The sequence below is a fragment of the Oryctolagus cuniculus genome, chromosome 17 (assembly GCF_964237555.1).
Source record: "Oryctolagus cuniculus chromosome 17, mOryCun1.1, whole genome shotgun sequence".
Lineage (NCBI taxonomy): Eukaryota > Metazoa > Chordata > Mammalia > Lagomorpha > Leporidae > Oryctolagus > Oryctolagus cuniculus.
This window is the reverse complement of record NC_091448.1, coordinates 27,436,186-27,459,009: the sequence shown is the minus strand read 5'-3', so window position 1 is coordinate 27,459,009 and position 22,824 is coordinate 27,436,186. Positions and strand designations below refer to the sequence as shown.

The 22,824-nt window shown below is 45.9% G+C and overlaps 1 protein-coding gene across 1 annotated transcript in view; it reads left to right on the top strand.

The window, feature by feature from the left end:
* The window catches only part of CA10 (carbonic anhydrase 10), a 584,651-nt gene extending 567,466 nt beyond the window's left edge, over positions 1-17,185 (top strand). Inside the window, exons 7-9 of the mRNA XM_017349134.3 lie at positions 11,412-11,566; positions 13,330-13,504; positions 15,900-17,185. Of these exons, the coding sequence (XP_017204623.1) occupies positions 11,412-11,566; positions 13,330-13,504; positions 15,900-15,922 (353 nt within the window). The 3' untranslated portion in view covers positions 15,923-17,185. The remainder of the gene's footprint in view (positions 1-11,411; positions 11,567-13,329; positions 13,505-15,899) is intronic.
* The last annotated feature ends 5,639 nt before the right edge of the window (positions 17,186-22,824 follow it).

The following is a 22,824-nucleotide window of genomic DNA, read 5'->3' as shown; positions in this document are numbered from 1 at the left end:
ACAAAGGCTCTTGGAGAATCACCCCACCTAGATGGACATCGCCTAGAAGAATGAATTCAGTTTGTCTTCAAACACACTCCTTCCCTCTTCATTAGTATTCTTGCGATGTCTTCTCCAAGCACACACTTGGATTGCTCAGCTAAGGGAGATATTTCTGTCTTGCCTGTAAATAGAACATTTATAACCACCCATAAAGATGATTATTCTTTTAACTTTTTTGATTAAAAAAGCATGAAAATTAAATAAAATGTTTTCAAATAATCTTGAATTTGCGGTTTAGAGACCGTGAAAAGCCGTGAAATCACACATTAAACCCCAACACACAATCTGACAGATTGCCAATTGCAGAAGCAGTCCTTAATGGGACTTTCCTCCCCACCCCATCCCTGGCACTGGTCAGATTAATACTAAGTGATGGAGCTGCTGCCCCCAGGAGGAGGAGCAAGGGAGGAGAGGGGAGGGGAAGAGGAGATGGGGGAGGGACGGAGACAGCAAGGAACAGACATACAGCATTCTAGGCAGAGGAAGCCACACACCCAAAGGTTTGAGAGCAGGAAAGGGGCGAGGAAGAGTCCAGAGGGAGGAAGCCTGTCTCATCAGCCGTTCCCATCAGTGACTAGTTCAAATGTACCCACAAGCACTGGGGATGGCCAGAGTTAAAGGAGGAATGAATGACCCCCTTCAGTATCAGTGACAGAGGCGGAGGGAGTGGTAGGAAGAATGTTCCAGGGCCGGAGCTCCACGCTGTGCTAGGGAGTGCACACAGAAGGCAGGCACCCCTGTGCCTCCAAAGCCACACTTAGAAATGCAAAGGAAGGGAGCAGAGCAGGAGCACCCTCTTCTGTGTCCTGCATCCTCTACGCCTGTCAGAGAACAGGAAAAGAAAGGGGAGTAAAGATAGAAGAGACCCAGGCCTGCATGGAGAGAGGGAACTGCTTCCAGCCCTCTAATAACAGGTATTTGGTGCTCTTACGCTCTGGCATAATAGAGGTGTTCCCATAGCGACCTTTATCACATACCTGAAGGTAGGCACACCATGGGGATAATGATGACCCCATACAAAGGAATGCTCAGACAGAGCTGTGCCCTGGATACTGTGACAGAAAGGGATTTATTGGCTCAGCAGGAACTCATAGCACTCTTCCTGCTGGCTAAATTCCCTAAGGCAGCCAGCCTGCAGGAGGTTGGCCCAGCCTAACAAGCAGGGGGCCCTGGGACAGGAGTCATTTACTAGGACACAAGCCTGGAGTCTCTGCTGAGGCTCTGCAAGAGGCAGCAGGTTATGCCGCCGTCGGTCAGAGAATTCAAGTCCAGGTAAAGCCAATGCGGCCTGCTCCTGGGCATTTATCAGGGTAGCCTGAGTCCACACCTCTTAGTAGAATAAAAAGAAATCAACCCCCGACTGCCTCGTCAACCACACTACCCAGGGACATATTACCTCCACCCCTCCCCACTCTCCCAACCAGCTCATTCCGGCACTGCTACCCGGAATTACACCCCAGCATAGCGTCAACCTGCCCTGCTCATTTAGATGCAGCACCCACTCTGCCATGTGTTGAGCATCAGGAACCTGGAAGTGACGCTCACTGAGCACTCTCCGTACGCGAGGGTCAGTGCTGTGCACACAGCGCCTTACAGGTACTCACAGAGTCCTTCTGAATGAGGACCATTGCTAGCCCCATCAAAAAGCCTAAAGTTTACAGATGAGAAAAACCAAGACTCTAAGAAGTGAAGTCACCTGACCAAGAACACACATGGAGTGAGTGAGTGCCTAAGCCAGCAACTTGTGCATAATAAACAAGCATTCAGCAATGCTCTTTCTCACTGCTGCATCTGTGGGTCAGTTGGGCTGGCTCTGCCTCCTTCCTGCTGCAAGTCTGCAGGTCTCTCATGCAACTCAGCTCCATATAACTCATTTTTCCAGGATTAGGAGGATATCCAGGGTAAAGATTTATCATAGCAGGAGCCAGAAACACTTGATGTTACATAACACTTAATCTTGTAACTCACAACATTTCTTTTTTCTTTTTATTTGACAGGTAGAGTTATAGACAGTGAGAGAAAGAGAGACAGAGAGAAAGGTCTTCCTTCCATTGGTTCACTCCCCTAATGGCTGCTATGGCCGGCGCTGTGCCGATCCAAAGCCAAGAGCCAGGTGCTTCTTCCTGGTCTCCCATGCGGGTGCAGGGGCCCAAGCACTTGGGCCATCCTCCACTGCCCTCCTGGGCCACAGCAGAGACCTGGACTGGAAGAGGAGCAACTGGGACTAGAACCCGGCGCCCATATGGGATGCCGGCACCTCAGGCGGAGGATTAACCGCTGCGCCAGCCCCAACCCCAACATTTCTATCTACTTTCCCGTAAACAAAGCAAGTGACATGGCCAAGTCTAGTGTTAAACTCCTCCCATGGAGATGGGTTGGGGAAGGAATGAAGTTTCCTAAAGTCCCTTCTTCCATAATAGAAGAGCAAGGATCCAAACATGGGTTCCCTCTGTGCTTTTCTCAGTATCTTTTCCTTCCTATTATGCTTCCTCTCTGTGGAACAAAAGAAAAAAAAAACCTTAACTCGGAGATCTGAAAACTAGTTATAATGCTCACGCTTGCACATTACATGAAACTTTCAGCATACTTTTCTTGAAATTGCAACTTTGGTTCCATATGAAAAACTAGTTCTTGGCTTTTTTGCATTTGCTTCCACTTGGAAGGGACACAAACTCACCACAGAACTTGTGGGCACTTAGCTCAAGCTCCTCTCAGCCTAAACACTTTGCAACTCCTGTCTTCCCCTTGTCATGGGATTTCCAGTGGAAATCAATGTCATGCAAAGGGACACCGTGGCACTGCCATTACTGCCATCCAGAGTAACTGGGGAAGGCACAGAGACTGGTTCTAGATGGGGTTAGTCTTCAAGTTTTCCCCTTGGAGGCCACTGTCAGGACAAATCAACCTAATACTTTGTACAGAGTGACAGTATCTGCTGACAAAAGATTACCCTGGTTGTTGGTTGGGATTAAACTACACAGGGGTTAAGTGTGAACTTGGGAGAGGATTGCAGCAGTCCAAACGAGGAGGCAATGTCATTGATTATAACCATGCTAATGGGGACGGGAGGGTGAGAAATGGTTATGTTTTGAGGGAAAAGCTAGGAGATTTCTTGACAGATGAGCTGTGTGTGTGATGAGAGAGAAAGTGAGGAGTTAAGGATGACTATAGGCTGGCGCCACGGCTCACGTGGCTAATCCTCCCCCTGCGGCGCCAGCACCCCAGGTTCTAGTCCCAGTTGGGGCGCAGGATTCTGTCCTGGTTGCTCCTCTTCCAGGCCAGCTCTCTGCTGTGGCCCAGGAAGGCAGCAGAGGATGGCCCAAGTGCTTGGGCCCTGCACCTGCACGGGAGACCAGAAGGAAGCACCTGGCTCCTGGCTTCAGATCAGCGCAGTGCACTTTGGGGGATGAACCAATGGAAGGAAGACCTTTCTCTCTGTCTCTCTCTCTCTCTCTCACTGTCTAACTCTGCCTGTCAAAAAAAAGGATGACTGTAAGGCTTGTTGGCTGAGCAACTGGAAAGAGGATGCTTCCATCAGCTGAGATGGGGAAAACTGTGAATGAAGCATAAGCATGTTGGTGGGTGGAGAGTCAGAAGCGTTGACCATGTTGAACTAGGGATGTCTATGAGGCATCCAAGGAGAGGTGTGGAGTAGGCAGTTGGACAGATGAGTCTGTTTTCCAGGAGAGAGAACTGAAGATATAAATATGGAAGCCTTCAACATCCAGATGGCATTTAAATGCAGATAGCCTCATGGCAGTTAGAATAGAGAAGCAGGACAGGTCCTCATTTTTGAAAGAGCAGCTCCCATCTCCATGGTTTAGGAGTGAAAAATCACTTCTGAAGATATCCTTAGACTCTCACTCTGGCAGAGCCTCGCCGAGGGCTGACTCGACAGCTTGCTTAGCGGGTGCAGGCCAGCAGGTGCAAGCATGGAAGCATCAGGTGAAATCTCCATAACACAGAAGCTGGTAGGGATTGGTCCGTCTTCCCGGTTTACGTGATTGGCTCAGAATGGGTAACTAGGTAAAAAGGAAAATTGTGCAAACTCATTCTTTTGATCTCATTAAGAAAATAAATACCAGGGAATCTATAAAAGGAAGAGAGGAGAATCTTGAAAGAGGGCTGGGAATTTGGGGACCCAAGTGCAACGCCAGTGAAGGCCACCATATTCATGGGATGCGGTTCTCCCTGAAGAGCGATGGAGCTGAGCACACCTGGGCTCCTTTCCTGGCTGCATCACTTCCTTCGTGCTGTGAATTCAGGAAGTTCTTAACATCTCTGAAATATAATTCCCTCCCCAGGAAGATGAGGGTCTTAAACATGGATGTTAAGAGGGCTGGAGTGAGATTAAACCAGGTAATGAGTCAGTTGACTGAACATGGACATGTATGAACTAAGTATACAAGCACTGCATTCCTAAGTTGTTCTGAGTTGCACGGCTGTCAAGTTCAGCTTCCTGAAGGGCAGTAGATAGGTAACTATGGTGCCAAAGAAAACAATATCAAAGGGGAATACAAAGGGACTTCAAGAAGTTCTAGGAAAGTGCAGCTGAAAGACAATGCATGTTTTCAAGAACTTTATGCAGACTCCTCACACAAGACAAGGCAGTAGCATTTGCTTTGCATGAGCAGCCTCTGTGCTTGAATCCATGCAATAGATGGTAAGGACTTAATGAGATTCTACTACTCTCCTTGAAAGCTTAGATTTCCTATGTCTGAATAAAAGTTATAAAACATTCTCACTAGCTGAGACCGACAAAGGAAAAGACCAACCTAAATTAATTTCAGGCTGAATTTAGAAAGTCTCCTAAAGAAAGTCCATTTTATTAAAGTTAAATTCCCCTTCAACTGGCAGAGGGTCAAGACTGAAATCATGACATGAAAATGGATTTTCTAGCTGGATTCTCTGGAGGAGATGCTAGTGATTTAACTCAAAGTATTTTAATTTTTTAATGTAGCATTTTGGAATAATGCCCGTATCTGTTTTCCTTGTGTTAATTAATTTGCAAGCACAGAACCCTAATTGCATAAAAGGTAACATTTGTATCATTGTAGTATTCACCTGATTTCACTAAACCATTTCATTTATGTTTTTAAGAGATCTTACGACATTTTCAAGTGGCAATGCTAGGACTAACGGAGTTCAAAGAGCCCTCTTAAATGGCTAAGAGGGAGTGGTTATAAGAACATTGCCTACCAATGGTCACTTTCTTCCAGTGTCCTAGGAGAGTTATTTTGGTAGCTTCCCTCTCCTTCAGTGTCATGTGCCCCAGCCATTTCATTGACAGTCAACACTGTTGATGACCTTCAACCCAACTGAGTCCAAGGGATCAAAAAGTCTGTTGTTGTCTAAACATATTCCCTGGAGGAATCTAAGGCAAACCACTGAAGGCCTTTGGAGGAGAGCTTTTAAACACGGTGTTTGGCACGTGGTATGAATCCCTTAAACCATTTTGTTTAGTCTTCCCTGTTTGTAGCTTTGACCCAGCCCACAGCCACACGCACCCTTTTGCTAAGAGATGAAGGTGTAGGCACAGACAGACCAAGCTGTAACTGCTGTATACCTCTCAGCAATGTTGCCAAGTATTTTCCTCACTGCTCCTCAGGGGGACACGGCATTAAATGTGATGAAATATCACTGAGGAGTTTAGGCATACTGCCCCCGATGCCTTTCTCTATGCTTAATTGAACTTGTACTTTCATTGCAAAGGAATGGCTTTGAATATGTTTCCCCAGAATGTGAAATGCAGCATACACTTTCCCGTGCTGCCATCTAAGTTACTCACGTCTGCAAGAAACAGAGAGGGAGCAGTGTGCCTCCGTGAGGTCAATTCTCAGAGGCTCTTTTTTTTTTTTCGTTTATTTGTGTAAAACAAAAAAAAAATCATATGAGTTTACCCTTTAGTAATTGCCTTTTCTAGTTTCAGTTGAATTTGCCTCCGATTACAAGAGGAAATGTCATTCTCCATCAGAAAATTGCCAAATAGCTCTGTATTGATCAGGAACAGTATGGATCTCAGAACCGCCATGGCCTTTTTCCGATTGGCATAGTTTACTTTAAACGGGAACCCCATAAGCAGATAGCAAGTGCTGTGAATTTCGCCCATGGTCCACAGAAGTAAGCTTGGTGTATTCTTCACAGAGGCTGCCCCTGAAGCTTGCACCAAGGGAAAGATCCCCTGTGCATCTCTGGCATTTCATCATAGTGGATTTTTCTTACACCAAAAAGGAAGAGTCAACTTAAGAGTTGTTGCTATGACTGAGAACTCTGAGATCGATCACGGATTCAGCAAAGAATAGCTGTCGACTTCTGCAGTCATTTAAAAGCAAAACTGAGCTAGACACTTCACGAATATTCTGCATGTATTGATTTTTCAAGCAATCTTCCTAAGCACTAAAGATGCCACCAAAACATAAACCATTACAGCACTGCTCTACCAAACATTTGACCTAAGAGAAATTTAGCCACCCAGGCTTGTTTATGTTGAGAAAGACTTTTTGATCCATAGAATGTTTTTAGTAATTATCCAGAATCGCCTGGTGCCCCAACCAAAAGGCTACACGACTTCCCAGTGAAGAAACTTCAAAGCCATAATTAGAACCTAGACTTGAACTAAGATTCCCACTTGAAGGCCAAGGTTTTGCCCTCTATAAGAGATCTTCAAAAAGTTCATTGAAATGTAAATTATCATAAAAATTACCCATGGATTCAAAAACTCTCTGCACTAAATTAAGTTTATCTATTAATTCCATTTTTACACAAACTTTTGAAGTACATTCATATAAGCTGTTTTCTCGTGTGACAGATGATAGATAGATCGAAGACATTAGTATAGGTAGCTAGACAAACTCTGTAAAACTACTCATGAGAACATTTAACTTCTGCCATCATTCCCTTCTAACAGCCTTACAACAAGTAGAGGTATTAGTTACCCCTGTGGCATCTGAGCTCCCCTCCAAAACAACCATAACCATTTCTAGATCATTGCCATTTTTTTTTTTTTTTTGGACAGGCAGAGTTAGACAGTGAGAGAGAGAGACAGAGAGAAAGGTCTTCCTTTTCCATTGGTTCACCCCCCAAATGGCCACTACAGCTGGCATGCTGTGGCCGGCACACTGCACCAATCCGAAGCCAGGAGCCAGGTGCTTCCTCCTGGTCTCCCATGCGGGTGCAGGGCCCAAGGACCTGGGCCATCCTTCACTGCCCTCCCGGGCCACAGCAGAGAACTGGACTGGAAGAGGAGCAACCGGGACAGAATCTGGCACCCCAACCGGGACTAGAACCCGGGGTGCCGGTGCTGCAGGCAGAGGATTAGCCCAGTGAGCTGCGGCACTGGCCAGATCATTGCCATTCTTACATATGGATAGATTGGGTGAAGTTTTGAGAAGAGAATCTGCCTTCCACTGCATTACTGTTCAGCCTCCTTCCTGTCTCCACTGCCTGGACACTAACCCCAATCTGTAAAGAGACAACGGTTTTCTGCGGACTGCTGTATGGACGAGATAGTCTGTGGGTAATGATTACCTCCTGGCCTGTTAGCCAAGAAAAATGCCCTAGAGTCTTGGCACTGAGGCTGAAAAGTTTGGGTTTCATCCATATCCTTTACTTAGACCCCATCAAATGTACCAAGTAAGCTCCCATGGGGAGAAAGGAAAATGCATGAAGTCGTCCTGTTCCTAATCCCAATACCTAAAGTCTGGAACACTTATTTCTTGGCAGCTTTGGGGGCACAGTGCTGAGTCATGAGGACACTGATCTCAGCAACGAGGGTACTGCTGTGTTTGATCTAGAAATATGACAGTGCCACACAGGGACAGAAATGGGACAAGCAGCCTCACCCTGATGTCTTGGGGTGTGGCTACGGTGGTTAGCAGCACATATTAGAGCTAATGGTGTGGACGGAAGCCTAGAGGGGTTGCCCCACCATCTGACAGATGCTGCTGCAGGCAGGGAGTGGAATGTCAAGGGCAGTGCAGACAGAGCCATGCTGGAGAAATGGAGGAAGCGTAGAGAGTGGTATATACCTGAGGGTGGCTAGACGGTGGGCAAGCTGCAAGGAGAGGTACGGATGCAGGGGAGGGAGACAGTGGGACATGAGGCTGGTGGGGTCAGCACCACCCGCCCACATCCAGAAGGTCCTTCTCAGTGCTGTTCAGAGTCTGGGCCTCATCCTGGAGGCAACGTGGAGCCCATACCCACCCACAGCCCTTTCCATCAGTGTGGCTGCAACCCAGAGTCTGGCTATAGTTTCTGGGAAACATAAATGTTCTTTTTCATTACTTCAGTCATGCCTGGAAGCCCCTCATTCTACTGCCTCCCTCCTTCCCTCCTCCCCGCCGCCCTGGATAAAATAAAAGACAATAATAGCAGCACACTGGAGTACCCCATGTGCTCCTCGTTGCAAGCTTGGTTAAACAAATCACATTGACCTTTAATAAAAATGTGCCGAATGCTTCCTTCTCTCATTCAGTATGTTAATCTTCAAGCCAAACCAGCGTCAGAGCAAGCCTCATTAAGTACAGCTCTGATCCAGCTGCTGCTCCCAGTTTCGGCCCCTCGAGTGGCTCCATACTGCCTTCGGGACAAAGGCCAGCACTGGAAAGGACCTTCTGGACGTCGCCCGTGCCGACCCCACAGTATCCCTCCCCTGCATCTCACCCACATGCCAGCCATCCCCACTCTCTACGCTTCCCTAGTGCTTTCTGCAATGCCTTGGACATGTTGATTACCATCTCTTATCCCCTGCCATGCACTTCCAGTCAGCCCTCCCTCCCCACTGCCCCTGTTGGCCTCTGGGCCAACACAGATGGATATTACTGTCTCTGGGACTCCTCACTGCACCCACTTAATTACATCCTGTTCACCTATCCCTAGCGCAGTGCCTCACTCGTTCCTGTTAGGTGCCTAAGCAGCAAAGTCAGCTGATGACTGCTCCATTTACGCTGCGTTGGCACCTGACCCACCCTCTGAGGACTGGGGCGGGACTGTATGCTCCAGGCACCACGACTTCTCACGGAAACATCAGACCACAGAGGCCACAGTGCACACCCAGCATGATCACATTCCAGTCGCTTCTCTTGAGCTTATTGTGATTCCCTGGAGTTTTGATGGAAAGGCAGAAACACTTCAATGAAAGTGACAGGCAGTCCTTCTGTCACAGGGGTGGTCTCCAAATTCAGCTTGGCCACGCTCTCTCCCTCAGGGAGTTTTTGTGGACAGAGCCCTGGGCTGGGGTCCATTTTCCTATCAGGAGAATTGGAAGCCACGAAGGGCAGTTGTGGCCAGAACAGACAGATGATGGTTTTATTTACACTGTTCCAAATCATTGGTCTAGGCAATGTTTTCTTAATTTAATTGATACTGAAATTCAAGCTCCCTTAGCCAAGATGGCTCTTTCTTTCAGAGAAAGTGGAATGAGAAATTTCTGGGAGAAAGAATGGAGGGGAGGGAGTCTTTGCCCAGGAAAATAGATTAGCAGCACTAACATTGTTCAGTAGGTAAATTCTGAGTGAGCCAAGGTGCATTTATCACCCTGACAGGATAATATGAATATATCTCTCCTGCCATTTGCTGTCTATCTCTTCAACAAGAATAAGGCCAGGTACTGCTTACATTTTTTTTTTTGTTGCTCTATCCCAGAGCCTAACTCTGTGCAACACAAAGAGGTGCTTAGGGAATACTTGTTGAATGAATGCAGGCCCTTAGTTTGGAGGTCGGGAGAACTGGATTTCCTTCCCCGCTCTGTAATCACAACTCAGCTCCGTGAGCTTGGGTAAGTCACTTTGCGTCCTTGACATTCAGTTGCTTGCAAATGAGGATGCTACTCTGTGCCTGATCCATCTCTGAGTCAGCGTGAGGTTCCAGTTATAGGTAAAAATCCTTATTTATCATTGTGTGTGCAGAATAAATACTAGAGAGGTTCTATCAATCTCTGAAGGGTGGGTCCTTTCTGCTCGGGAGTGGGACACACAGAGAAGAAAACATACATGAATCTAGGGGCGGGGGTGGAGAAACCAGTCCCATCCCTCTGCCAACCAGGCTTTGGGATCCTGCCAGGTATTCTCTGGGCTTTAGCAGCTGACCACAGTCGTGAGCACACCGGGGGTTGCGATGCATCTAGGTGCACAGATCTGCGATACAGAGAACTGAAGCCATGGTTGTAGTCGGGCTACCCCAGGATCAGAATATAGAGCAGGTAAAGGAGAGAGGCCCTGGCTGGTCCTCGGGGAATGTCAGCATGAGAGAAGCAGGTAGAAGATCACAGTCAGCGAAAGAACTCCAGAAGGAATGGCCAGAGAAACAACAGTACTAATTTCTGGAAGCCAGGAGAAGAGGCCAGCAATATGCATAAAGAAGCAAGGAAGAATCATGGGGAGAAGGGGAGAAGGGGAGAGAGGGAGAGGGAGAGGGAATTGTTGCAATTTGAGATTTGAAAATTCCAGTGCTTTACAATTTTATAAAAATGCAACCAACACACTTGGAGTTTTAAAAAGAAATGCCCTAAAACACTACAAATGGTTTTCTATTTTACTGGGATTTTTAAATTTCTTTTTTTCCATGCAGCAGTCTGTATATATTTACATTGTTTATCACTGAATAACTATATTTCATAGTAAAAGATGTGGGGGCCTGAATTCTTCAACCAGTCTAAGAGGGAAGACATCCACACAAAGTGGAATCAGTTGCTGAATTTCACCAGTGAATCTCATGGTGGTATTTGGCCTGATATACTTTTCTTTCTGAAGATATTATCTTGTTCTTATTTTAAAAATCAGTTAATAAGCATGGTGACTAGGCAACTTTTCAAGAGGTCTGAAAGCCTTGAAGTCTCCACATCATTATGATTATGCCACCTATGGAACCATGACCAGGGACCCAGCTCTTCAAACAGTCCTTGCAGTCAACCACATTCCCTACAGTTCCCTGTATTCAGTGTCCCATCCTGTGGGAAGAATGTGCTTCCTCACATCCCTGGCATCAGCCTTGACCATGAGCCTGCTTTGTCTACCAAGATGTGAGCAGAAGTGGCCTGTGCACTTCCGGAATGGAAGCTTTAAGAGCCACCAAACTTCACTTCTATCAGTCAACGTCAATCACAGAGGTCCAAACAGTGGATACTCTAGGAGGCTGGTCCCACAGTATGGTCAACAGTGACATTTGGAGAGAAGTCCTCAGCCACGTTTGTGAGCAAGAAATAAGCCTTTGTTGTTAAAAAGTATTGAAATTTCGGGGGGGGGGGGCTGTTTGTTACTGAAACTATCTTGACAGAATCACCTTGAATCCAGAAAGGACCAAAAAAAAAATCAGCAATACAAGCACTTTCTCAAGAAACCTCATTCTTAAATAGTTTTTATTTTCTTTTCCAGATGATGCGTATTTACTACAGGGACTTAATATAGAGGAATTATATCCAGAGACCTCTAGTTTCATTACTTATGATGGGTCCATGACTATCCCACCCTGCTATGAGACAGCAAGTTGGATAATAATGAACAAACCTGTCTACATAACCAGGATGCAGGTGAGCCACTCTGCAGTCCTTTAACTGGTGGGGAAGATGGTGGGAAGCCTGCCCGGTTGGTGGAGTGCCTGTCATTTCCACTTACAAGGACTGCTGTACAGAAATGCCATAAACAGGGTGGCATACGCAGCAGAAGCAATTGCCTCACAGTTCTGGGGGCCAGAAGTCCAAGATCAAGGTGTGAGAAAGGTTGATTTTTTTTTCTGCAAGACATAGGGAATAACCTGTTCCAGGCCTCTCTCCCCTCACTTTCGTGGCTTGCAGAAGTGTCACCTCCCCAAGTTGTGCCTTCTCCTTCGCATGGTGTTCTCCCTGTGTCCAAATACCCCCTTTTTATAAGGACATCAATCATACTTAATTAGAGCCTGCCTCAGTGACATCACCTTACCTGAGCTAATTACACCTGCAATGACGCTGTTTCCAAGTAAGTGCACATTCTGAGGGATGAGGTCTTGGTGTCAGCAGCTTCAGCTCATGACAATGTGGGGGGCACTCGATCCAGAACATAGCCCTGGCATCAGAGAAGGTGTGCCATGAACTAATTATAGAAGCCCCTCACCTATCTGAGATAAGACAGCCGGTTAGTTCCCACTGGGTCTGTGCTGTAGTCATGGAGATCAAAACACAAATAAGCAAAATGGACGATATGGTCCAGTGTGTTTGAAAAAGCTGGATTTTAAAAAGTTACATAGATTTAATTAGGGAGGGACTGTTCAGGGTCCCCTAAAATGATAACTCATGTTTTCATCACTTAGACGGGGTAACATGATAGGTGCCATTCCACAAACACATTTGCACATGGAATACCTTTCAGCTCATCCCCCATGATGGTCTGTTTCTCAGAGCTAGGTGTAACCAGACCGCCCCTCCTGTGCCAGCTTTGCTGAACAGCTTGTTGTGCACATTAGGCCTGCCACACGCACTACACAATGAATCCCCCTCCTCTTTATGGTGGAAGGTGGTGGGGAATTACATGAGTCTGTTCCGGCTCCGATGGTCTATGATTCTGAGAGTCTATAAAAATGGAAAGGAAAGATGAGCTAAGGAAGCAGAGTCCAGTCACCTTGACTGGATATATGTTCATGACCCAACAACAATTTGAATACTTTGAAGTCCCTGGTCCTATCTGTACTGAGACTCAGGTTAGAGAAAGGATTTGCTCTAGAGTTACTGAGGTAACTTAGGGAATCTAAGATTAGAAATTGATGTCAGAATTCACTGGGCTCAGAACCCAGAAGCCCTGGCTCTCTGCTTCTTGCTACACATTTGCTTCTCCACTGCTAGACTGTCTTTTTTGCTTTATGGTCCTGTGATGGAAGGTGGCCATTATCATCACAGAAAAGGCATTGCATTGCTCCAGCTTGGTTTAGTTCTGACCACAGGAACCATCAATATGGTCTGAGGGATACCCATGTCACAGTCCTGGAACTGTTGACACACAAAGTGTCAAAGAAAGCGGGAACCCTGTCGCCAGATTTGCTTCATTGATAGATGGCACATTTGAGGGTGAGAGAGTGTAAAGGACTTGTTCAGAGACCCGGATGAGCAGGGGAACCAGATACAAGGCTCACTCCACGTATGGAGGCATTAGTGAACCTTCAGCCCAACTGGACCCATGAACAAAGAGGCTCTAGGGGAGAGGGGTGTTCACTCCCTTTCCCAGACAGCCAGTACCACCTGACTTGGCCACAGCCCACATGTCTTCTTCCCTAGTGCATTTAAGAGAGGATGGTTGGCTCTCACGGCTCTTTCTCTCTCCTCAGATGCATTCCTTACGTCTACTGAGCCAGAATCAGCCATCTCAGATCTTTCTGAGCATGAGTGACAACTTCAGGCCCGTCCAGCCACTCAACAACCGCTGCATCCGCACCAACATCAACTTCAGTTTACAGGGAAAGGACTGTCCCAACAACCGAGCCCAGAAGCTTCAGTATAGAGGTGGGTGTGGTGGCCCAGACAGCTGAGGACACAAGTCAGTGCTCAGTCGTTCTGCACAGACCTGTTCTGGAAGGCCTGGTGTCCCATTGTAGGTATCATGGCTACGAATGACAGTGAGACCACCACCCTCCATGTGTATGGTGCTCCTTATTGAGAAAGCCCATCTATCACATACAAATGAAGGGGAGAAGGCTTGCTTGAAAAATGTGATATCCATCTGTTTCACATGTCAGACCTTTAAGCCCTTCCCATCCAACAAGACCCTTTTTTATTGCCATTCTATGGACAAGCCAAGAAAGGCTGATTTTCCCAAGAACAAGACAGCAAAAAGTATTAGAGCTTTTAATTGTGTATAACAAGATAGACCGCTTTTCCACTAGTAGACGAGCAACTCCTCTGGTAGCCTGACCATCACGACCCTGGGAGGAATGTGTGTGAACAGAACTGTGTCCAGTGCTCTGTCCCTAGACGTGGCTGTTATTACTACTAAAAGGGAAATCTTCGATGGCTTCTGCCTCCCGTACTCTCTGATCCACACCACGCCCTCTCTTTCCTTCCACACACTGAATTAATATCTGCTGATTATCATGGTGAACCCTCAGTGTGGAAAGGAAGATGGAGGCAAGACAGTGCCTTGGAGATGCTGTGAACTCAGAGTCAGGACACCTGAGTTCCAGGCCTGGTTCTAACGAGCTGTGCAAAGCCCAGCCAAGCCATTTACTCCTCCAGACCTGGTTGATTCCTGACAGTCTCTGTCCCATCCCCTTCATAGCCTGTTGTGAGAGGAAAATAAGATGGAAAGTGGATGGGGAAGCTCTCTGTAGCAGTCACGTGCTCCCCAGTCACAGAGGCTGTGGTCATGGCTAGGGAGCTTTAGGAGTGACCACCAGGGTTGCCCCCAACCCTCTGCTTCAACTTTCATCCTTCCTCCCCTGCTCCCTCCCTCTTCTCTCTCCCCCATTCATAGAAGGCCCTAATCATAAATGTTCTGCTCCCTTTCAGCCACAGCTGTTAGACAAACATCCAGCTCATTCATTTGTCCTTTTTGTATGCATTGCCTACATGCTATACACCTGTTTGCCAGGCACTTAGCTGGTGACAAGTGGTGGTGAGGGCAGATAGGAGCTTACCCACCCCGAATTTTAGTCTGGAGCAGGAGTCATCATACTGTTTCTATAAAGGGACAGACAGAGTCACTATTTTTGTTTCATGAGCATTGTAGTCTCTGTCGTACTCTGATGTCATAGTGTATAATCAGATGTGGACAGTATGTAAATGGAAGCATATGGCTGTGTATCAGCTTTATAAAAACAGTAGCTGCTGCCTGCTACCTAGCACCCCATATAGGCGCCAGTTCAAATCCCAGCTGCTGCACTTCCTATCTAGCTCCCTGCTAATGTGTCTGGGAAAGCAGAAGATAGCAACACAGCCCACGTGGGAGATCTGGATGGAATTCCTGGCTCTGGTTTTGGCTTGGCCCAACCCCAGACATTGCAGGCATGTGAGGAGTAAACCAGCAGATTTAAGATTTCTCTGTTATACCCTCTCTCCATGTAACTCTGCCCTTCAAATACATATATACATACATACATACATACATACATATATAAACCTTTTTAAAAAAAACAGTAGTGTGCAGGATTTTGACTGTGACTGCAGTTTGCCCATCGCTGTCTAGAGAAAAGCCATCTAAAAGAACTTCCTGAGATGAGGAAAATGTTCTATATCTCGGCCGGCGCCGTGGCTCACTAGGCTAATCCTCCGCCTTGCGGCGCCGGCACACCGGGTTCTAGTCCCGGTCAGGGCGCCGGATTCTGTCCCGGTTGCCCCTCTTCCAGGCCAGCTCTCTGCTGTGGCCAGGGAGTGCAGTGGAGGATGGCCCAAGTGCTTGGGCCCTGCACCCCATGGGAGACCAGGAGAAGCACCCGGCTCCTGCCTTCGGATCAGCGCAGTGTGCCGGCCGCAGTGCACCGGCAGTGGTGGCCATTGGAGGGTGAACCAACGGCAAAGGAAGACCTTTCTCTCTCTCTCACTGTCCACTCTGCCTGTCAAAAAATAAAAAAATAATAAAAATAAAATATTATAAAAAAGGAAAGAAAATGTTCCATATCTCCATGTCCAGTGCAGCAGCAATTAGCCATATGGTAGCTGAGCATTCAAAAATGAGACTAGGAGGATACGAACATTTTCTTAATTTTAATCCATTTAAATGGACCAGTGGCTAGCCCACTGGACAGGCCTAGATGGTTGTGGGGAAGGGGTAGCTGGGATGCATATAAATAAGCAGGCATTAATAAAACAGTACCTTCCCCTTTGGAGAAAGCCCCCCAAAACTGCATATTAATTCTGTGGTGCCTTGTTTTGTTTTGTACGTGTGTCTGTTTTTCTCTTTCAGTAAATGAATGGCTCCTCAAGTAGGGAACTAAGCCAAGAGGAATCCACCTCAGTGAAATGCTACAACTGTGAATTGATGTAACCCAGAATGTTCCCCTTCTCTCTTCTCTCTCCTTCCTTCCCCCAAGCCTCATTCACTCTTTGGATTGGCCCTCTCTTCGTGAAAAGTGTCTGCAAAACCATGGCAGAGGAATGCATCTCTCACACATGCACTGTCTCACACACACACACACACACACACACACACCAACATAACTACACACACACATACACACACACACATCATCCAGCCTCCATGATGGGAAGCCAAGTTTCAGAAAGAAAAGGCTCATTCATAAGACGTCTTAGAAGAAAATAACCAGTTAACCTGATGACAATTTTGATACTGTTTTCCTGAACTAATACATCTACCCAATGAGACTTTTCAGCCTTTGTACATACAAAATTCTTCCAAACGCGAGAGAGGAGAACACGGCTCCAACAGCATCAAGTGGACTTTGTGTCAAATTCTCTTGGATAGTGTCCTAGGATCCTTTGAGGGTGCTGGTGACAGGTGAGCCAGGGCAAAGCTGACCAAGAACACTTATTTCTAGATTATGATTCTTCCGTTTACTCAACAATTTAAAAAAAATGGACAGACATTGAAGAGCTACACATTGTGTATATATATCACCGCAGACTATAAAGAAATGGAATTATTTCCCTCTTTGTCACATATCTGTAGTAGGATTTGCCAAGCCGAGAATTGATCCATTTGCTGTTTCTTGTTTTCCAAAGGTCATACATTGTGTTTGATTACTGTTAACAGCTCAATAAATGTGTTTAACGAGTTAATTTCATTTTTCTGGCTTTGGTCTCTTCTCCTTCCTTCCAGGCTGAGCCCTGACTCCCTACAACTGCATTCTTCGATTTCACTTGTTTCTTCATCTTCCTGTCTTGTTCATTTGCAGTCCACTTTCTACTGAGTTTGTGGCAATCAGGAATGCATTTGCTAAGCAAGCATAACTTTAACTCCACTCCATGGCTCGATCATTCATAGGAGGTGAGCTTCAGCCTGAGCTAGCAGGCGACAGATTTCTTGCATTTCGAAACTGCCACCCCCTGTGATGCTCCCCGAAGGAATGCACTTTGCCTTGTAAATTCCTGGGAAAGGGGTGTCCGTTCTCTCCAGGTGCAGCCAGATCTCACAAACTACAAAGAATGCCTTTATTCTCTTGTTTATAATGGTCACTCACTGTGTTTGGTTACTGTCAAAAAAAAAAATCAATAAATGTGTTTAACAAGTTACCCAGGACCCACGTCTGAGTTTGTTGAGGAGGAGGAGGCTCCCTGCTGAAGTCTCTGAGTCCTGCTGGGTCCATAAGCAATCACATAGAGCCAATGAGGCAGCCGGGGCTGCCAGAACAACCCGCCTGGCCATACCCAGAGCCAGGTAATTAATATCCTGTCGAGAAAACACAGGCTTAGAGGCTGGAAGGGAAGACTTGGATGTTCGTTCAGAGGCCAAATTAAAAATAGCTTTCATCTCTGCTTCCTGTCACAATCCCCAGAAGGAGGGACAGCGCAGCGTGCGGAATCTGCGCGAACGCAAATGTCTGTGGGCACGTTGAGAAACGTAGCGAGGTCAACAGACAGTGAAACAAATACCTAGTTATTCCATAGCTGAAATAATACGCTCACTGGATTTTCTTCTTCACTTTTTTGCATCGATGCGAGCTGTACGACAGCCTTAGCTATTATGCCACATAAACCTATTTCTGAGCAATCAGGTTTTTCAAGCTAAAACAAACATTAACATGCTTAGGGCAGGCAGGTGGCAATCCGCGGGGGCCTTGCAGCATCCTGAGTCAAAGTCTTCCCTCGCCTGCAGTGCAAGGCAATGACACAGCACAATGACTGAAGCCTGTGGCTGGCAAATCAATTTCATTATGCCACTCGTATGCTGTGTGACCCTAGACAAGTTGCCTTACTTCTCTGATCTGCACATTGGGGATGCTAGTGACTGCCTCCATGAGTTATGGCGCTTAAACGCTACACGAGGGCATTTCAAAAGTTCATAGAAAATAGAAATAGTAGATTTATTTTGGCCCAAAAACATTGTTGAAATCCATGCCGATTTTTGTGTAATATGCATTGCCCATGAACTTTTTGAGGAGCCCAGGTATGCACTACTTTCAAAATTTTTGGCACCCAAATCAGTGTGTATTTTAACTCCATTTTTTCTAAGATGTTTTGAAGTATCTCTGGATAGTGACTTAAAGCAACCAGTACAACACCTACATGGACTGTTCAGTAAGTGGTGCCTAAGGAGCCTTAAGTGTGGCCTACCCAATACTGTTCTCCCTGAACCATACCACACCTCTTTCTACAAGGGGAAGGGGGTGGTTAGCATCAATCACAAGAGGGACACCAGATTAATACCCAACAACAGCAACAGATGCCCGGCAGAGAGCCCAAGGTACATGCCCGAGGTATGGCAAGGAGGACAGGAAGGAGAACAGGTGAGGAGGGCAGGCAGGGAACTGGGGGTTGGGGCCTTTTTGTTGAAGCAGCATCCTCTGTGACTTTGGGCAAGTCAACTCCCCCTCTAGGGCTCAGATCTCATCTATTAATGGTTTGGACAAGATGACTTCTGGTGTCCTTCCCGCTATATCATTCCCCACCTACTTCTCTCACTACTTCTTCAGTCCAAGGAGAACAAAGGAAATCCCAGGCTCTCACTCCTGGGGTCCTTGGGCATGGGCACAAATTCACCTTAACCAAGTACAAACTTGAAACAGACTGGCCTCTGCACCCCACCTTCCAGTCCAGTCCTGTATGCCCCTTCTCCACACCCACCTGGCTTCCCCAACTACAAAATGGAAACATAGGCCTTTGCCCTTATACTTCATGGAACTAATAAAGATTCACCAGATTGGTCCCTCCCCAAAGACCAAGAGGAAGAAGTTGTTGGTTTGAAGTAGCAAAAGGCCCCTAGGTCATGGCCTGGAGAAGGAATGAAGGAGCAGAAACACCACCACGGTATACTTTGCCACCTCTGGGTAGTCAGGATGCAAAGCAGGATGCATGCCTGCAGGCTGGTTTTACCCGTGAGGGCTCAGGCTCACACGTACGCCCCTAGAGACCTCCCTAGAGAGAACCTCTACAACCTGTGGGCAACACATGCGGAGCCTCAGTTCCCTCCCTTGCAAAATCAAGGAGGAAGGAATGAACACACACACACACACAAACACACACACACACACACGGGTTCTGGGCAAACTGAATGAGAAGAGAAACCCACAGCCCCCCTTCAGGAAACATTCTGTCGTTTCCAGAGTCTTTCAGGGCCTTGTTCCCATCTCCCTGGGTAGCAGTTTGGTTTCCATGGTGATGCTGGGACAAGCACAGCTCACCACACTGAATATGTCTGGACTGCAGTGCAGGATGGTGGGAGAGTAACTTGGTATCTGGGCAGGAGGGTGGCCATCAGTCTCAGACTATACCACCCACACCAGGGTGAAGAGTGTGGGTGAACCTTTCCTACCAGAACTCAGAATACTTGAAGGGTTCCTGTTCCAGGAAGTCTGAAAGTGGGACACCCAGTAGCAGAAACTCTCCTTCATGTTACACAGGGACTGGCAGAATTGAACATAAGGAAAGACCTGCCAAGACCCCAGCAGAGAAGAATCATACTAATAAAATCCATCATGGCTTGTATTTTCCCTGTGGCCCAGAGCCTGGGCTGAACCATTAGCAAACATCATCTCATTTCACTGTGTATAAATGTAGAGAGTGGGCTTTGTAAAGATCAGGTGACTAAGTCAAGGACACATGATTGGTAGGGAAGTCACACCCCAATTTTTCTAAGCCAGTGGTTTTCAAAGTGTGGCCCCAATCATTCATGTCATTTGGGAATTGACTAGAAATGCATGTTCTCAGGCCCCATGGCAGACCTAGTGACTCAGCCCTCTGTGGGTTAATCAGCCCCTAGGTGACTCTCATGCACAGTCAGGTGTGAGAACCAGTATATGCCCAATGTCCATTCCCAGCACTTCCTACTCTAGGGGTTCCCAAATGTTGCTACACATTAAAGTCTCCTTAGTATAATATCCTCCAAGTTCATCCACGTTGTAGAAGATGAAAGGATTTCCTTCTTTTTCTAAGGCTGAATAACATTCCACTGTATGTATATACTGCATTTCTTTACCCATTAATCTCTCAGTGGACATTCATTTTTTTTCATGTCTCTGCTGTTATAAATAATGTGGCAGTGAACATGGGAAGGCAGATATCTCTTCATGATGATACTGGTTTTGATTCTTTTGGATATATACCCAAAAGTGAGATTTCTGGATCCTAGAGTTGTGGTTTTTTTTATTTTTGAGGAACCTCCAGACTGTTTTCCATAGTGACTGTGACAATTTACATTCCCACCCATAGCACACAATGGGTCCCCTCATCTCCAAAACTTATCTTTTGTTTTTGTACAGTTTTAAAAGTTTGATTAATATATAGAGAAGAAATTTCATATATTTCACAGGTACAATTCTAAGAAGATAACCATAATGCTCTCTCCTTCCCTCAATCTCCTTCCTTCCTTCTTTATCTTCATTTTTGCAAAATATAATTTCACTCCACTCTATAATCACAGACTTAATGAACCACTAACCATAATATTTAACAAGTAAAAAGTAGGAAGACCACAGTTTTACCGGAGTATAAACAAGCGTGAAAACAACAATCCGATCACAATGGCCATCCTAACAGGTATGAGGTGATATCTCAAGGAGTATTTTTATTTATATTTCCCTTATGATGAATGATATTGAGCATCTTTTCATACACTTGTGAGCTACTTCTGTGTCTTCTCTGAGAAATGACTATTCAAGTCTTTTACCTGTTTTTAATAGGCTCATTTGTTTTTTTACTATTGAGTTGTAGGAGCACTAAATAAGCCGGAAACAGAATAACAAATACACTATGATCTCACTTATATTTGCCATCTAAAATAGTTCCACTCATTGGAACAGAGGATAGAATGGTGATTACTCAGAGCTGGGGGTGGGGAAGTTGGGAAGGTACTGGTCAAAATGCACTTAGTTTCTATGACACAAGGTGAATAATTCCTACTATTCAGTTTAATGCCTTTAGTTCATAGTATTATATCATATACTGAAAAACAGTATATTTGAAAAATAACAGAATAGACCCTACGTTAAATTTTCTTACTGTAGAAAAAGAAGGAAGAGGGAACTTTTAGAGGTGATGGCTAAGTTTTTGGCATGATTTATGGTGATGATTTCACTTATCTTACATACTTATCTTCAAACTTAGCAAAGTGTAAATATAAATATATACATTTCCTTTGTCAAGCATGTCTCAATAAATAATCATTTAAAAAGAGAACCTACTGGGAAGTTTTTAAAAAAAACCCAGTGCCCGGGTTGTTACTGCACAAGTGGCCCTTAGATCGGGATGTCTGGAAGGCACAGCCAGGATTCAGGGTTGTGTAAAAATCTGCAGACAATTCCAGCATGCAAAGTTGGAGGACCTCATCTTTGTCTACAGGGCTTCCCCAAAAGAGAGCTCACCTCTGACATGTTTCCGCGGAAGCCCAGAGGCCAGCATCACCTAACAGGCATTCAACTGCAGACTCACATCCTGATGCCAATGCACAGTAACTACTTTGAGTGGTCTCAGAATGTTCCTCTGTCCCCATTCCCCTCCTCAAACCTGAAATTAACAGACCCAGAGTCTGAATTAAAAATCTCTCTTAAAATTAAAGAAGCATTAATATTTGAAATAATGGCTTGGCAACAGACTTCTAAAACCCACCCCGTGTCATCACTTTTAAACACTCTGATGGCAGAGTACCCAAGACCATAGGCTGTTATGAACAAGCTGTGAGTCAGAAGACCACAAAATCAGAAAGATGAGCTGGGTTCATAATTAATAGTCATAGGCAACTCACATGCCCCTCCCCCTGCAGCCCTGAAGCCCTATGTTGGGCCTGGACTGCAGCTGTATCCTCCAGCCTACAGTCTTTACATAAGTAAAACACTCTTGGCCAAGAGTCCAAAAATACCCAAACAGCTCTCATAGAACAGAAACTTGAGTTCCCCCTGAGTTGTGGTGTAGGAAGTTTAGCCAAGGCTGGAGAGTGTGTAGAAGACAACTGAAACACTTTCCAGGGGTGAGACCAACACGTAAAGACAAGCTGAAAATCCAAAGGTGCAGTGCTCCAAACTGACTTGGTAGAGAAGCAGATTCCAGGGGCAATGCACAAGAGGACAGCACTTGGAAACAGGACCCAAGGGGAACTGCCTGAGCTGCTCGTCACAGGGTGTCCAAGGTCTTGGCCATGGCCCAGGATGGAGAAGAAGGGAAGCAAAGTCATAACCCAGACACTGCCAACCCACTCTCATCCAATCACTAGGAGCAATGAACCAAAACCTCCAACCACAGCACATCTGCCAAGACTCAAACCTTCAACAGTACCCAGTTGTTCCCAGATTAAAGGTTCCAAACCCTTAGCAAAGCAGCCAGAACCGTCCTTAATGGGTCCTCGGCACAGGTTCACAACCCCGCGTTGCAGTACTTTGGGAGGAAACCACTCCTGCTCTGCTGTTGTGCCAACAAGCTTTCAAATTTCCAGAGGCCCAGCCTCAGTCCAGGTCAGCACTCAGCCAAGAACACTCTTTCTGGTTCTTTCTCACCATGGAAATACATGGGTACTTCAATAATCTCATAGAAATGCATATTATGAAAAAACTACCCATGAAGTTCCAAATTTTTTACACCAAAAGGAACTTATCTTTTAATTCTATTTTCCACAAAAATTAAAATTCTATTTTAATTCTATCTATATTCAAGTTTCTAATTCTATTATCTTTTTATTCTATTTACACCAAAAGGAACTTATCTTTTAATTCTAATTTCCACAA